The sequence below is a fragment of the Peromyscus eremicus genome, chromosome 10 (genome assembly GCF_949786415.1).
Source record: "Peromyscus eremicus chromosome 10, PerEre_H2_v1, whole genome shotgun sequence".
In the NCBI taxonomy this organism is placed as follows: Eukaryota; Metazoa; Chordata; class Mammalia; order Rodentia; family Cricetidae; genus Peromyscus; species Peromyscus eremicus.
Window position 1 is genome coordinate 96,704,997 of NC_081426.1, and position 17,306 is coordinate 96,722,302.

The window sequence follows — 17,306 nt, forward strand, 5'->3', positions numbered from 1 at the left end:
TCTCTCTCTCTCTCTCTCTCTCTCTCTCTCTCTCTCTCTCTCTGTCTCTCTCTCTCTCCACAGTGTTCTGCGCACCTGGCTGATTCCTAGATAGGACAGGAATGTTAGAAGAAGGCACACAAGGGAGGCAACCCGTTGTCCGGGTGCTCTGGCTTAGTTACAGATCCAGATAGTCGCTTTTTCGAAGTGTTCTCAAGTCCTGCAGACGCAGTTTCTCCAGATTGCGGCCTCTGACCACGCCTTCTGACCCACCTCTCACCCTGTGGCCACGCCTCTGAACTCCACCCCGCTTGTCTTGTCGCGCCAACTTCCTGAGTCAAGCGCTGCTAGCACGCGCCTGCGCCCTCTGGCCCCGCCTGGACCCCACCCCTATAGGCTCCGCCTCCCAGAGGCCCCGCCCCTCCCATTTGCGAGGTGGGAGCTGAGCTACACACTGCGCATGCTCCAGCCGCGGCGCCCCCGACTCCGCACTCGGCTGGATTCGGGCATTTCCGCCTCTTTGTTTTAAACTCCGCACGGCTTTTTTCTCCTCCTCTTGGGGGGGACCCAGAGGGAGCGGCGCCCCCTCCCCCTCCCGGCGAGCCCCCGCGTGCGCCCGCTCGCCCGCCGCCCGAGACGCAGGTCAGTGAGCCCGCCCCGCCCGGCCTGGCCCGCGCGCCGGCTCCTCAGGCCGCGGCCTCGGCCCATGGTCGGCAGAAGGCTGCGAGCCCAGCGCCCTCGGCAGGCCCGGGAGGCGGGACCCTAAAAGCTTGCCAGAAGGCCAGGACTTGGGAGGTCTGGACCTTGGGAGGGTAGAACTCTGGGCCATTCTGGATCCCGGAACAACCTGGACCTCGGGAGGACAGGAACCGGGACCAGACAGAACCCTGGGAAGACAAGAGCCTGCACCAGGCTGGACCCTGGACCAGGCTGGACCAGGGATAGGCAGAATCCTAGAGCAGGCAGAACACCGAGCCAGGCTGGATTCCAAGCAGACCGGACCACGAGAGAACAGAACCTAGGGAAGACAAGGATCCCAGACGGGCTGGACCAGGCACCAGGCAGGATTCCAGAGAACAGGACCCCGGAAGAACAGAAGTCTGGACCAGGCTGGTTCCAGGGAGATCAGAACCTCAGACCAGGCAGGACCCAGAGCAGGCCAGAAATACTGGGACTGGGCAGATCCTCATAGTGCTGGGACCTCAGGACAGGTAGAGACCCGACCCTTGTATTGGTCCCTGGGGGAGGGTCAGTACTAGAGACCCGACAAGATTCTAGGAAAGGTCATTGAGGAAGACTGGATCTCAGGACCCGACAGGACCTAGAAAAAACCAGAATCACTGAGATGGTCCAACTCTAGATAGATTACAGAGGAGGGTTAAGACCCTGAGACCACCCCATGGAGGGCCAGGACTCTGGGACAAGGCCATAGGAAGGTCAGGACCCAGGGACAAATCAGCTGTAGAGAGCTGGGAAACCAAGGCTGGCCCAGAGGAATCTGGACCACTATGGCGGTCCTTGGAGCAGTTTGGTGCCCCCGAGGGTAAACCGTTAGAAGGGTTCAGAATATAGATAGGCTTCAGGACCAATAGAACCAAAGGTGGGTCACGTTAGGGTGAAAACCTTGGGACTGAACCACGAGGAAGGTCCTCAGGGAGTACATGGATAATAGTTGGAACTTCAAGGCATGGAGGCCTGGGACTCCAGACATATAGACCTCCAAATCTGCTGAAAAGATCCCTAGGCATTGGGGATCCAGGGGTGGCTCAGCTCTACCCAGCCCACACTGGGCCCTTTCTGTGAAGTGCTTACATGTGGGTTTCTGGTTATTTGAGCCCAAGGATTCAAACCCTGCACTTCGCACATGTCCCCGAGCACCCTGATGTTATGGAGTGGGTGAGGCTCTTAGTATAGTTACAAGGCAAAGTTGGAGCTCTTCATCACTCCAAGGACTCAGGACTTGCTGCTCCATGTCCCAGCCTCCAAGCTACCTCCCCTGCTCTCCCAGCTCCTACAGGACTGTGCCTTTCCCTAGTCTTGGCCACAGGTCAGTGGCTGCACCTTTTACCCCCTTCTCTTTCCCCAGAAGGTCCTGATGGTGTGTACAGAGGCTAGTGGTGTATCCAAGGGGGGAGGCACCCCAGGAGTAGATAGGAAGGTGAAGTTAATGGGCAGAGGGTTGAGGGGACTGTTGTGTTGATGACCAACTAGCACCCACATTCCTGTTTCATCCCTAAAAAGGAAAGAATTAGAGGACCTTGGGAAGAGGTTTTTGTTTCTCTGAAATCCTCCCAGTCTGTCATAGAGAACACAATGTTTGTGGAAAAGTGAAATGTGTTTTTGCTGCTGTGGGAGACATTAAGAGATAATAATATGCTGCTCTTGACTAGGGCAAATACTAAGATGTCCACTGAAAACCTGCTATGTTTCAAGATGAAAAGGCTAGGGGATTCTGGAGTGGCCAGGTTTCCACACAGATCTGGGGTAGTCAACAATGGGTGTGTTCCCTTGCTCTGTTTGATTAGGCTGCACTTAAAAGTGCTGGCTATAGGGTGAGAATAAACTCTGGGCTATTTAGATTTACAAGAGATACTTGAACTGGTCAATTCCATGTTTCATTTTGAGCCACTTTACTTCTTGGTTCCTCAGGAAAAAAACAAGTCTAAGTTCCTTAGCACTGGGTGGGGTGTCAACTGAGTTGTGCTTCTGAATGGCCCAAAGTGGAAAGTTGTATTTGCCAAGTGTCCCTACACTTGGGACCCTTGTAGTCAGAGCTTGCTTCTGGTTTGTTCTTTGGTTATGCCCCTTACTGTAATTTGCTGTGTGAAATTTTAGAAAAGAATGAGAATTTGTTTAGGTTCAATGATGCTCTTCATCTTTCCATGCTTGGACTTTAAGCATGAGCAGTGTTGAAGAGTTATATTATTTATATGTTGCTGTACAACATGTTACCCCAGAATGTAGTGCCCTGAGACAAAAATTGGTTCCAGTAGAAGGTAAAGAGCCCAGGCCTGACCTTGCAGATCTTCTGGCCAAGTCAGGGTACTAGGTCTCCTTTGGGGATTCCACAGGGATCCCAAACCAAGCTCCCTCCTACACTGCCAGCTGGAGACCCAGTTCTTTTCCTGGGGCATCTCAAAGGACAGTAGAGAAGGGGCCACTGATAGAGCAAGGCAGCCTCTGGAAGGAGGCTACAGGCTTTACAGTGTACCCTTGGAAGTGGTATGCCATTACTTCTGAATTGTTTTTTAGAATGAAGACACAAGATCCTGTGCACAGTTGGGAAGAGAAAAATCCCACAAAGTGGGTGTACCAGAAGGTGAATCAGGCTTTGCAGTATTGCTATCAGCCAGAAATTTATCAAGTTTTAAGTATCATATGTCCTATACCGAAGAAAATTTTATAAGTAAATTAAGAGTTGTGTGTAGCTCCGATGTGGTGGCTCACACCTATAATCCTAGTGGGAGCTGAAACAGAAGAATTGCAGTGAGTTTGAGTTTAAGGCAAACCTGAGCTACAGTAGTGAATTCCAGGCCAGTTTGGGCTACAGAGTAAGATCCTGTCTCAGAAACAAAAGTAGTTGTATGTAGAGTGGTATGTTAGAATGAGGCTTCTAAATAACGTATGTCTAATGTCACTATAAAAGTTCAGATGATTGTGATGCATATGTGTATCCTATTTAAGAGGCATCTGTTACAAATAGAAAAGTTCCTGCTAGTTAACTTACCATTTGGAACGCTCTGGCAAATAGACCCCTGTGAACAAAGTGGGGTGTAGGGGCATACTGTCTAACCTCTGGGTGAGGGATTTCCAGTATTCTGAGAACCCTGCCATGTTATTCTGAAATACATTATAAACCAGCCTTCTAGTTTTTCTTAAAACCATCTTAAATAAAAGTATCTTTCCTGGTACATTGGACCTCATACACTTGATTATAAGTGGCTTTTAAAAAATAGTGTGTAAGATGTGAGGTTGGGATATTTGTCCTTGTGGGAATCTATGCTCAGAGATGTCCTGCAGACAGGAGCCCCTTCTCCCCATCCCAGGTCTTGTGAGTAGGCCTGGAAGATGGCTCAGAGTACTTATCCAAAGTCGCTCTGGATGCTCTTGCCCCTGATGGCCACTTCCCTATCATTTCTAAACTTTGGGAGGTTCCACCTCAAGTTCACAAGGTCATTGACTAGAATTGTTAGGGTTTATTTGTGCTTTAAAACAAGGTTTGTCTGGGTCTGTGTTGTTATTCTTTAATGACCATATTTATTATTTGCTGCCTTGTTTGTTTGATGTTCAGAGTTGGATTTAAAGGTGAAGATGTAATTTTTTTAATTTAGAAATACATTGGAGTTGAAGGTCAGTTTCCTGTTGTCTGTTGTTACCCTTACAATCTTACCGTTCATATTGGAAGAATGCTGCACAGTACATTATGCTTCAAAAACTGGAACTATTCCTTAGTTCTGTGAGTTGATTATCATTAAATTTAGCTAGACATGGTAATATATGCCTATAATCCATGCTACTACTAGTGAGACTGAAACAAGAAGATCTTTTGAGTTCAGAAGTTGAAGACCAGTCTGGGCAACAGTGTAACCCTGTTTCAAAAAATAAACTAATTAGTCAATCACAAAGATGGATGAAGCCTTTAAAAACAAGAAAACACTCTTGTCTGCCACATACCTTCTTACAGAATTAAATTATACAAAAGCCAGAAGGATAGGTAATAAGCTTACCCCACTTTTGTTGTAAACTACCCACTGAATTGAGCAGACTCCCACTAACAGGAGCAGCGCTTGCTGGAGACACTGTCTCCCTCAGTCTGTTGTTGGCTGTGTGTTGTATTAAACAGACTCGACAGTGTTTAGTTGGACCTCAAGAATGGAGGTTAATTGGATTTTTCTTTTTAAAAGTTCACTGATATTTGGTGGACTTTGCTATATTATCAGTAAATTCTACAGTAAGAAGCATATAGATGGTGAGATGTTTATAAACTTCCCTAAAGTTCCTGATCAACCCCGTGTCTTATGTGTGTCTCATTGGGCCTTATGGGGTCTTATGCCTAGAAATCTCATGGGTCCTGTGTGGGTTTACTGGCTTTTATGGTACAATGGAACTTACCTGTGAGCCCTATGTGGTTATGTGGTTATTGTAAGGCCTCATGGAGGCCTCTGGGTCACATGAGTTTGTAGTGACTTTCTGTCTCCTGGTTCCACAAACGTATTAGGTGTTCAGCAAACTGTAGCCTAAAGCAAATCATAATCAGTGGCTTTTATAGCTTTGTGCTGAGGATATGTGTCAGCTTGGTTGCTGAAGTCCTCAGGACATGCTCTACAAACCAGGAATGGGGATTAAGCCATACATACCACAACTGTCCTTACTTCAAGAACTTTTACTTTTTTAAAAAAAAATTATAATTTTTGTGTGAGTGTATGTTTCGAAGTGCAGAAACACTGAGCATGTATGGATGTCAGAATATAACTTTATGGAGTCTTGTTTTCTCCTGCCATCTTTATGTGGGTTCCAGGAATTGAACTTAGGTCATCAGTCTTGATGGTAAGTGCCTTTACCCCCTGAGCCATCTCACCAGCCACTACCTTTTGCTTTTTTATCTAATGTTTACCAGAGCAAACCACAACAACAAAACCTAGTGGAACAAAAATGCAAGAACTAGCCGGGCGGTGGTGGTGCACGCTTTTAATCCCAGCACTAGGGAGGCAGAGCCAGGCAGATCTCTGTGAGTTCGAGGCCAGCCTGGTCTACAGAGTGAGATCCAGGACAGGCACCAAAACTACACAGAGAAACCCTATCTGGAAACGCCCCCCCCCCCAAAAATGCAAGAACTATATATAGTCAATGGGCATCTGCTGTGGCCTGGATGTTGTTTTCATTCCTCCCAGTTTTTTTTTTTTTTTTTTTTTTTTTTTTTTTTAAAGATTTATTTATTTATTAAGTATACAGTGTTCTGCCTGCAGGCCAGAAGAGGGCGCCAGATCTCATTACAGATGGTTATGAGCCACCATGTGGTTGCTGGGAATTGAACTCAGGACCTCTGGAAGAACAGCCAGTGCTCTTAACCACTGAGCCATCTCTCCAGCCCTATTCCTCCCAGTTTTTTAGGTTGAAATTATAACTCAAAGATGACTGCATGAGAAATGAGCTTTGTGGGGAGGCAAAGACAGAATAAATGCCTTATCAAAAATTCTGAGAGCTCTTCCATCCTTTTTGCCTCAAAGGACTTGCATGGCGATTGGGTTTGAACAAGCTGGTTCTTTCCTTCTACCATGTGAGTCCCGGGGATTGAACACAGGTTGTCAGGCTTGGCAGCAGGCACCTTTTTGGGCAGAACATAATATCTTATGGGCCATATTTTCCTCTTTTAGTCATTCATATTTTTGCATCTCACAGAACTGGGATAAACTGAGACTCTGACTAGGTAGGTGTTGACTAAAGTTAGGGCATGTGACTCCCATCCCCAGGGAGGCTACTGGGTGGAACCCACAAGCTAGACAATGTGCAGAAGGGGAAGAAGTGTTCTGGGCCCAGGCCTGCCATAGCAGGGACACTGTTTGCTTATAAGGAATATGAGTCCCCTGTATTCTCATTCATAAATTCCCCTGTATTCCCTCATTCATAAACGTGCACAGGGCATATGTGTCATTGGGAATACAGCACATGGCACCCACCCTGCAGTAGATGAAGACAAGTGACCAACCTGCTTGCCTGCCTTCATGGTAGTTTCTATCCCACTGTTATGGTTTGCCATGTCCACGTGCATGTTGTTTTTGTGACCACAGGTGTGATGATGTGCAATGTAGCAAGAAACCAAAATAGATGATTCTTGGAATGCATGGAGAAGACACCAGGCTGGCCATTTGGCCACATGATATAGTAGTGGTACTGGTACTTAGCTCATTTTTGAGTGCTGGAGCCTCCAGAAAACACTGGTATAGAGTTTGGTAGGGTGTGTGTTGCCTTTACCACAGAATGCCAGCCTTTTTTCTCAACACTGTACACTCATGGTACTTGGTACCATGGCCTACTACTCACCATCACTCTCCATTTTGTGAGTCTCATTGGATTTTTAATTTATACTTCCAGTTTAGTAATAAAGTTGATCAGCTGAAATCTACTTAATTTGGACTTTTTCTTTAGTGAATCTCTTTTCATTATTTAGAGCAAAAGTGGACAAAGTTTCTCTCTAAAAACCAAATAGTACTTTGGCATAGCTGGCCCTGGGACACTAAGTAGAGCAGCAACACCCCCCTATCCTGAGGACCTAAGTTTGCTAGCCCATTATAATTCTAATATGTTGTAGATGTGTGCTTCTCAGTTCATAATAGAGCATAATGCAATCATGAATTAAAAAAGGTAATAAATACCCCTGAACATGGCACCACATACTGTGTTGAATGTTAGTATTTCCTTGAAGGATCGTGGGTGCCTGTGATCTGGTGTCACCCTACCAATTTGTTTTAAATTGTAAGATACTCTTTTCATCAGTTTATTGTGTAGGTGGGGACTCAAGACCTCTTCCTGAGACCTGTGGGCCACCATTGCTGGCCAGCCCATAGCAGGCAGCTCACCTTTTTGGAATCTTGTGTCCCATGAGAATGGCATTGTTATGTTCTTTGTGGGCAGTTTTCTTCTCTACAAGGAGCCATGCATAGCCAGAAGCACCCTTTTCTTCCTCACTGCCGAGGAACAGCTGCGAGATGGGGCCCTGTCTTCTATGGGCTGCCTGCTGACGGGCGTCCTCGTCACCTCCATCTGAGACTTTTGTCCGTGGAGCTGTAATTGTTCACATCTGAGTTGTTGAGCAGTCATGTATATGTCTCCTTCAACAGGGTTAAAAGTATTTAGTCTTCTAGGATTCCTAAAAATAGTGAATGGATGGTTTATAAAATAATTTTTACATGTCTTTTGGGAAGATCATATGTTGTTCTATTTTTACCTTTTGTGGTAAGTGATATTTTTCCTTGTATTTTTGCCTAGCTAATTTCCCTAGGATACACCTAACTTGGTCCTGAACGACTCTACCTTTATATACTGGTAGATGAAATTAGCCAATGCTCTGCTTAGGGTCAGATAGGTCTGTTAGTTTTCGTCCATATCTCACCTTGCTAGAGTTTGGTGTATGGCTAGTAGTTTCATAAAGTGAGTTAGAGGGGCTAGAGAAATGGCTTAGCAGTTAAGAGCACTGACTGCTCTTCCAGAGGACCTGGGTTCAATTTCTAGTACCAGGAAATCTGACTGCTCACACAGACATGAATGCAGGCAAAACACCAAAGCACATAAAATTTTTTTAATTAAGTAAAATGAATTAGAGATCCCTTCTTTAGCTGTGTATCTGGGAATCTGAACTTAGAACCTGGTGGTGCAGGATAGACAAATGCATGTTCTGGCCCCAAATACTTTTAACACCTGAAAGGGTGTTTTGTTTTTTAGCTTTCGTTTTTTTGAGACTGTGTTTCTCTGTGTAGCTCTAGCTGTCCTGGAACTCACTCTGTATACCAGACTGGTTTTGAACTCAGAGATCCACCTGCCACCTCCCAAGTGCTGGGATTAAAGGCGTGTCCCACCACTGCCCGGCAGCCCATGAAGAAAGTTTTGTGACTACTTACTCAGCTTCTATAATAGAGAATATTTTGGGTGTTCATTAGTCTCAATTCAGTTTTTCACCACCACTCATGCCCCACCCCCTCAGGAATTTATCCATTTTGTACAAACTTCATTTTAAAAAATTACATGTAAACCAGGAGGGGTGGCACACACCTTTAATAATCCCAGCACTGGAATTAAGTACAACTAGAAAGCCATGTATGGTGGCTTATACTTATAAGCCCAACACTTGAGAGGCTGAGGCAAGAGAATCACTGCAACTTTGAGGTCAGCCTGAGGTCCATAGGGAGTTTTAGGCCAGCCAAGGCCTAAAATATGTGATGGAACCCTGTCTCAAAGCAATAAATGAATGAATGCCATAATCTGATTCTTTTGTCACAGGAGCACCAAATTTCAAGGGACAGCATTTTTATATGGTCAGTGGCCTCCATAATAGGCAGGGGCTAGTTTAAGATAGTCCTGGCCTTGAGCTGGCTCCACCTCTTCCTCTAAATGTTTCCTCCCTTGGTTTACCTGATAGGACATACTCACTTTCTTTCTTTCTTTTTTTTTTTTAAAGATTTATTTATTTATTATGTATACAGTATTCTGCCTGCACATATGTCTGCAGGCCAGAAGAGGGCACCAGATCTCATTACAGATGGTTGTGAGCCACCATGTGGTTGCTGGGAATTGAACTCAGGACCTCTGGAAGAACAGTCAGTGCTCTTAACCTCTGAGCCATCTCTCCAGCCCCATACTCACTTTCTTCTACCTTCCCATTTCCCTTCTTCATTTTGTACAATTTCCTGGGTTGATTAGTTAATGTAGTTCTGAGGCTGGAGAGAAAGCCTGGTGGTTAAGAATGCATACTTGTCCTCCCAGAGGATCCAAGTTCCTTTGTTAGCACCCACATCAAGCAGTTCGTACAGCCTGTAACTTCATCTTCGGGGGATCCAATTCCCTCTTCTGGCCTCTGCAAAACACTCATACACATCTTACATACATTCCCGCAGACAGACACAGACACACACATACACAGGTGTGTGGGTGCATGCGCATGTGTGCACATAAATAAAAACTTTAAAAAAAATCAAGTTCTGGAAAATTTTTAAAGTTGAAATTATCTGAGTTGCATTTAAGAGTAAGTTCATTCCAGGACATGTTAGGGTACACCATGTCCAGGTTGTAATCAGTCCTTAAGCTACAAATACCTGGAGCTCAGGTACTGTTCTAGTTAAGCTTCCAGGTACATTACCAAGCCCTTTACCAGCATTGCCTGTTCCTACGTGGTAAGACCCGTGAACCAAGGAATTCACAGCCAGGCTCCTAGGAGCCTTCAAAGTACCTCAGTCAAGAAGCAAACTGCCTGCGTAGTTATTCTTGGGAGGTCCCAGACCACTCTACCAGGATTTCTCCAGCTGCTGCCATCTCCACATCCTGGCATGAATATCTGGCTCACTGGCCTCAGCCCACTGAACCTAACCATGGTACAGTGCCCACATGGGCCCAGAGAAAATTCAGTGAGTGGGTGGCAAGTTTGTGAGTAGGAGAGACAGTGACTTAGTCTGGGTGTGAGGATGTAAAAATGAAGTGAGTAATGAAGTGCTGCTCATCGTCCTCCTGAGGTTTCTCGGGTCATCCCTGAAATCCACTGTCACCTGGAGCTTCCACAGATACCTCATTCTGCCTCTTGGGCCCCAAAGCAAGTAGTGGAGCCATCTTCTCTTTCCCTTACACCGTAAGCTGTGTATTTGCTCTGGACTGGGCAGGAACTCTGGGAGGTGTCTCCTCAGCAGAGCCACCTTCTTCACCATCATTTTAAAGCAAGTAAATAAACAGACACGTTTAACCAAACAGCACTTGAGAATTGCTAGAGGGTGAGACAAGATGCTCCCATGGTAACACCCTTCTCTGCTTCTCCACAGACTTCACAATGTAGCCCCGATTCCAGGCTATCATTCACAGGTAAGCATAGCTGAAGCTGATCTTCTTTTCTGGCTACCTATGACTCAATATAGTGACTGCCTCGTATTTCCTTGAAGTTTGGTCTCTAGCAACTGTCTGTAGAGTTATTTGGTGGTTCTTGATTGTCTTCCAGCATTTCTAGTGTACCCTGTTCCGTGGTTTAATATGTAGTACTTATCTAAGATGTAGTAAGGGTTTAATGTGTGATTGTGTGCAGGATTGGCATCAATGTGCTTTGAATTAACAGTGCCATTTTTGTGCTAGAAAATGGAAAAGGAACAAGGGACAGAAAGAAGGTGCAGAAGCCAGCCAGAACTCAGAGTAAGGAGGGATCATCGCATCCACTTGGTGGCCTGAAGCCTCCATGCCACCGGGTGAGGAAGGACTCACAGACATCCAGAGGAGGTGAGGTCTGGGATTCTCCCAAGGGGCCATGCCATCTGAAGAGTGAGGAGTTTGGTCCTATTTATGCTCTGTATGCAGGCTCTAGAGTACCATTAATTCAGGGTGTGGTAGGTATGTAATATTGATCAGTCAGTTGACTAAGAGAGGTGCGTAGCTAGAAATGGTACCATGAGCCAGATGGACTTTTCTAGGGCTGTTATGGCCATGCTTAGCCCTGAGTACAGTATCTAAAAGGCATAGAGGTGGCCATACTATGCTAAGAGGCCGTTGGTGAGTCTGGAGCTCAGCGGGGTCTAGGTGATGACTTGGTGTTGTAAGTTAGTTTCATGTGGCATTGAGTGAATATCTAACTGTTCCCTCTCATAAAAAGTACAAGGGTGTATAGACAAATTTCTAAAAAGTCTTATTAAATAAGAAACACAGAGCCAAATACAGGGGTAATAGCCGAAGAGATCAGAGAGTTAGTGAATAGCCACGACTAGCCTTAGCTTACCACCTCGCAGTAGCTTCCCCAGAGAGAGCTTCTTCCTGTCTAACCTGTGCTTTTATTGCCTTCCTTTTCTGCCTTTTCACTGGCTCTAAGCCCAGCCACATCACTTCCTCGTCACTGCCTGTCTATACAGACCTCCAGGTCTCTATGGTTGGTACTGGAATTAAAGGCGTGTATCACCACGCTTGGCTATGTCCTTGACCACACAGAGACTCTGCATGCTATGTGATCGGATTAAGGGCATGAGCTACCACCGCCTGACTTCTGTTTATGGCTCACTATAATCTCTGATCTCCAGGCAAACTTTATTTATTAACATACAAATAAAATATCACATTTCAGCACAAATAAAATATCAACACAAGGGTGAGGATGGCTAAATATCTAAGGTAGGATTGGACCCAGATACCAGCTGTGATGTTGAAAGGCCATGTGGTAGATCCAGGTCAAAGTGGCTGGTGATTAACTTTGGATCCACAGGACTTAATCTAGACTCTTGTTGGGCTCTGTGTCTTTCTGGTAGACAGTATAGTGGCTAGTGGCAGTCCCTTGGGTTGAGGTTCAAACCCTACTAACCACTGAGGCCTGAGGTGGGTCATTATTTAATGATAGGATGAGAAAAGATGGGTCATGTGTCCAACAAAAAGGATGGTACATCTATGAGTAGAGGGAAGGCAAGCTGGGAATAAAACAGATACCTGTGTACTAGTCAGACAGGCTGTGGTCCAGCTAGTCCAACAATGGCTGTCTCCCAACAGAAAGTCCAAGAATCCAGTAGTTTTTCAGTCCATGAGGCTGGATATCTTAACTGATCTTCAGTATACACTAGAATCCCAAAGAAGTAGGCTCCAGTGCCAGTGAAGGAATGGATTTACCAGCAAGAGCAGGCAGACAAAGAGAGCAAGCTTCCTTATTTGGGGCCCAGATTAATGGTGGATCTTTCCACCTCAAAAGGAAAATGGGCCGGGCGGTGGTGGCGCACGCCTTTAATCCCAGCACTCGGGAGGCAGAGCCAGGCGGATCTCTGTGAGTTCGAGGCCAGCCTGGGCTACCAAGTGAGTTCCAGGAAAGGCGCAAAGCTGCACAGAGAAACCCTGTCTCGAAAAACCAAAAAAAAAAAAAAAAAAAAAAAAAAAAGGAAAATGGGTCTTCCTACTTTAATTAAGAAAAAAATTCCTCACAGGTATATTCAATCACTTGGGTTTTAGTTAATTCTAGATGTAGTCAAGTTGACAACCTAGATTAGTCATCATTGTTACTTCAGTGTATTTCTCTTGCAGAAGCCAAAGATGTTGACCAGGAAGATTAAACTCTGGGACATAAACGCCCACATCACTTGCCGCCTGTGCAGCGGCTACCTCATTGACGCAACTACAGTGACTGAGTGTTTGCACACATGTGAGTACAGCCAGTTCTACTCTGATCTAAATGGGGTAGGGGGTGCTCCAGCACATTCCTTAGGACTTTAGTGTGGGCACAAGGGCAACAGGGCCAGGAGAAGAACAAAGATCTTGAAGGGTGATTGGAAAACTTACCTTCAACTAGGGATGCTACAGGTAACTCCCTGGAGGGAAGTTTCTGTCAGGAAAGCTGAACCAAAGAAAACTACCTTTTTTTTTTTTTTGTCTGCCAGGTTGGCCACTGGTGGAGTGATACTGTTTTCTAGCAGGGCAGTACTTGTGTTGTGAAATTTCAAGTGAAGTCTTTTCTTTTTAACAGTCAAGCACCTGTGGGATTTCAAGAGTCAGTATGGTACCTATTGCCTGTTACTCATTCTGATTGTCAGGCCTGGACTTATGCAGGACAGGATTTTTTTTATTATTATTGTTGTTATTTTAATTATTTTTTAATTTTTGTATCTATGAGTTTAGCCTGTGTGTATGTATGCGCATTACATGCTTGCAGTACCAGCAAAATCCAGAAGGTGGTGTTGGATCCTGTGAAACTAGAATTGCAGACAGTTGTAGACCACCATGTGGATGCTAGAAACTGAACCTAAGTCTTCTTCAAGAGCCAAGTGCTCTTAACCACTGAGCTGTTTCTCCAGCCCCCTAAGATTTTTTTTTCCCTGTCTCACTGAAAGACAGATCTCCTGTGTGGATCACCTAGAGGCATGACTGCTGCATGAAAGTGCACATAGTGACCAACACATATGACTTGTATACATTTTGCATTTTTGAAGATGTTTTCCATTTTTAAAGAATTTTTAGGCTAAGATTAATTGTATTGTTAAAAACCGGTGGTACAGTTTTGTGTTAGGCAGTTTTACTGACTTTTACCTAGTTTTGCTATATAAGATAATTTTATCATCTTTTAAGTCAAAATGCAGATTTTTAAATATTAATTATATTATTATGATCTTGCCACATAGTGACTTAGACAACCACTCCTTAGTGTTTTCTTCTCCAGTTAGTTCCTAGGCCAGGAGTGTGTAACAGGTGGGTAACGCACAGTGCAACCCAAAGGCACTTTCTTTTCAGAGGTCAGGAACAATGTAGAGGAGGTTTGTGCAAGTGCCCTCTTAGCACTCTTGGAGTTGGCTGGGCATAGTACCAATTAGCACCTCTCTTGTGGGTTGCTGTCGTTCTCTCCCTTTGGATAGTCTGCAGGAGCTGCCTGGTGAAATATCTGGAGGAGAATAATACCTGCCCCACTTGCAGGATCGTGATTCATCAGAGCCACCCACTACAGTATATTGGGTGAGTAACAATGTGGGCTGGTGCTCCCTGGCCATGATGTCCTTACATCTGCATAGTAGTGGCCACCTTGTTTCTGGCCCCCAGATAATACACTGCAGGTGACCAGGGCCATGCCAATGGATATCTAGTAGCACCTGCTCTGGAGGGACCATGAGAACAATTGAATCTTACAAGTTTTCTTAAACTAAAAGTTGAAAGTAGAAGGGACCCCGGACCTCCTTTCTTTAGAGTAGTAACTTGCCCCTGGGCTGGAACTTGAGCTGAGGAAGCAAGGGCCTGTAAGTGGAATTTCTGATTTCAAAGGTCATGCTGAAGGAAATTAAGGCACTGACACATATGGCATGAGGGAATCAGAGAAAATGAACTAAAAGGAAGAGGTGTTTGTTTTTCACTTTAAAGTTGTATAGCATGTCACAGTCATAGCTCAGTCACATGTGCAGCTCGTAGTAGTAGCAGTTCAAGTTGAGCTTTCTGACCTTGGAAGCCCCTCCAGACTTCTAGACAGCACTGCTGATGCCACTGTTTCTGCTGCCCACACTGAGATGAGAGTGTTTTCTGTGTGCCTAACTTCATTGCTGAATCATTTATTCATAGAATCTCTGGAGAAGACCTCAGGGTCTACATATCCTATGTGGTGGACCTATGGCAATGTCTAGCAGTTCTTGGTGTTAAGTATTGTCCTGAGTCTTTGCCAGTGTCCCACATGTGGAATGGGTGGGGGACATCTGATTTAAGGAACTTCTGTCCAAATTCCCATTGACTCTTGAACCAAGTTCCAATGCTCTGTGTTCTGGACAACCCTGTATAATGGTATGTTTTTAGTTTTGTCACTATAGTGGCTCTAGGCACATCTCAGCCCACTACCGTAGTTATCCCTAAGCTTGGTGCCTTCCCATGCATCAACTTACTGTTGAGACTTCCTTGTGATACCACTTGTCTCAGGCTCTGTTCTGCGTTTTCTGTCCTCATGGGATAGTACACGCTGTGTCACCTGCTTTCTCTCTGGGGTGTAGTTTTGTAGAGCTCAGAAGCAGGTTCCCCACTTAAATTGTTGCTGACAGGAGTGGTGAGGGGGCTCTCTTAGGGCTGAGAGTTGGAGGCTGGGGACACTGCTGCCCTCTTTAGGGTTGCTGGAGTTTGCTGTTGGAGGAAGAACACTAAAGAGCTATTTTGTGGGCAGATCCTCTCATGGAAGTTTAGATTGTTATGCAAACAAAAAAGAGAATTAGGGGTGGAGCACAGTAATGGACCTGGAGAGGCTCTTAGTCTCTTTCTCTCTGGTTTAATTGACATAGGGTTTTATGTAGCCTTGAACTTCTGATCCTCCTGCTTCTACCTCCCAAGAACTTTGATTATAAGTGTTCTACCACACACCATATATACAATGCTGGGGATCAAACCTAGAGCTTTGTGAATGTAAGGCAAGTATTCTCATTTGAGCTGTAGCCCCAACTCTCTTAGCCCCTCTCTCACTGGTAATGTCAGGGTTCCATCTGAAATTGTCTAGGGTGATACCTATGCTGGTGCCATCCTCTGCTCCTGACTTGGTTTCACCTAACCCCACCTCTTGCCTGATTCTCTACTTACAGGGACCAAAGAGAGGAAGCCCGTGGGCCCTTCAATGTCATGTAGAAGGGATTTTCTTGGCTTCAGAATTTACATCTCAAGATTTAGGGTGGAAAGATGTGTAGCCAGAACTAGCAAGGATGATCCAAGCAGGTGGTAGAGACATTGTAGAGTGTTAAAACATGCCACTATGAACCTGGAGTGTGATCATGTTCACTTTGCAGAAAGCTCCACTTTGAGAGCCTTCCATCCAAAAAGTACCCTGTGTTATGTTTCTAACTAGCCCCCTTGCTAGGCCTCTAAGGTAGGCAAAGCCTGGCATTCAAATATGGAGCTCTGGCCACTAATTCCACTCAGCATGGGGTCTAGCAGAAGCTAAGTGGGTGTGGTAAAAGATGTCAAGGGCATCAAATGCATGGAGGGCCATGTCTTAGTTTGCTTCTCTGTTGCTGTGATAAAACACTAACCAAAACCAACACCGAGAGGAAAGGATTTATTTAGCTTATACTTCTAAGTAATAGTTCATCACTGTTAATGTAAGAATCGGGGCTTACTGGCTTATTCTCCATGGCCTTCTCAGCCTGCTTTCCCCATACAGTCTTGGACCCCTGATCAGGAGTGACAGTTACACAGTGGGCTGGACTCTTCTATATCAGTCACTAATTAAGACCCTACCCCCACCCTTGGCCACAGGCCCAGTCTGGTGGGGGCAATTCCTCAGTTGAGGTTCCCTTTTCCCAGGTGACTCTAGTTTGTGCTAAATTGGCAAAAAACCAATCAGCACAGACCCCAGATTTGCACCTGAGTGGACCATGCATCCTGGTCTAGGTAGTAGAAAGGAGGTTTGGAGCTCTGTGTGACCACCTTACAGTATACAGTTGGGGCTCATAGCCAAGAGCTTCCAAAGCACAGTAAGTTGGTTCATGCAGTGAGTGATGATCTTAAACAGTTAGGTGGCTACAGTTGCACTAGGACTTGCCCATGAGTAGCCACTGGGCTGAGTCCAGGTTGGCTAGATTCCTATGCATTTGTTGAAGTGTAATCATTGGCCAGTTACTGGATTTATACAGGCTTATACAATAAGGATTAGAAGTTAAAATGGCTTTGAAAATTAAGAAATTCTCTATTTATTCAAGAAAAGAAGTTACTTGACATAATTATTTTTTATGCTTAAAAATAACAAACTATAATAAGAGCCATATTGTAGATAAAGAAGCTCTGCACCTTCATGTTTTCCTGTGTCCAGGAAGTTGAGCCTAACCCTTTGTCCAGAGTGACCTTTTCATTCCAGGAGGCTGGACCCTAAATTAAATGATGCATCAATTCAAGTCCTAGATAATTTTTAGAACATGTTTTTCATTGCAAACTAGAAGGAAAAATCTAACCTCAAGTTAAGTAGAAGATATAAATATAGCGTTTACGTTGGTTGACTCCCCCCACCCGCCTGTTTTCTTTTTGCAGTCATGACAGAACCATGCAGGACATTGTTTACAAGCTGGTGCCAGGCCTCCAGGAAGGTGAGTTGAAACACTGCTCAGCCCAAGTTCATAGCTAGGGCTTTGGCTCTTGGACCCAGGCCCCTTCCTCAGCAGCATCCCTATTTCCCA

The 17,306-nt window shown here is 45.2% G+C and overlaps 1 protein-coding gene across 6 annotated transcripts in view; it reads left to right on the forward strand.

The window, feature by feature from the left end:
- The first annotated feature begins 438 nt into the window (after nucleotides 1–438).
- The window catches only part of Pcgf3 (polycomb group ring finger 3), a 44,508-nt gene continuing 27,640 nt past the window's right edge, over nucleotides 439–17,306 (forward strand). Inside the window, exons 1-6 of one of the 6 annotated variants that reach the window (XM_059274947.1) lie at nucleotides 439–621; nucleotides 10,500–10,539; nucleotides 10,804–10,944; nucleotides 12,715–12,832; nucleotides 14,037–14,133; nucleotides 17,161–17,216. In XM_059274947.1, the coding sequence (XP_059130930.1) occupies nucleotides 12,724–12,832; nucleotides 14,037–14,133; nucleotides 17,161–17,216 (262 nt within the window). In that variant the 5' untranslated portion in view covers nucleotides 439–621; nucleotides 10,500–10,539; nucleotides 10,804–10,944; nucleotides 12,715–12,723. The other 5 variants (XM_059274951.1, XM_059274950.1, XM_059274948.1 and 2 more) reach the window with 5 other exon arrangements.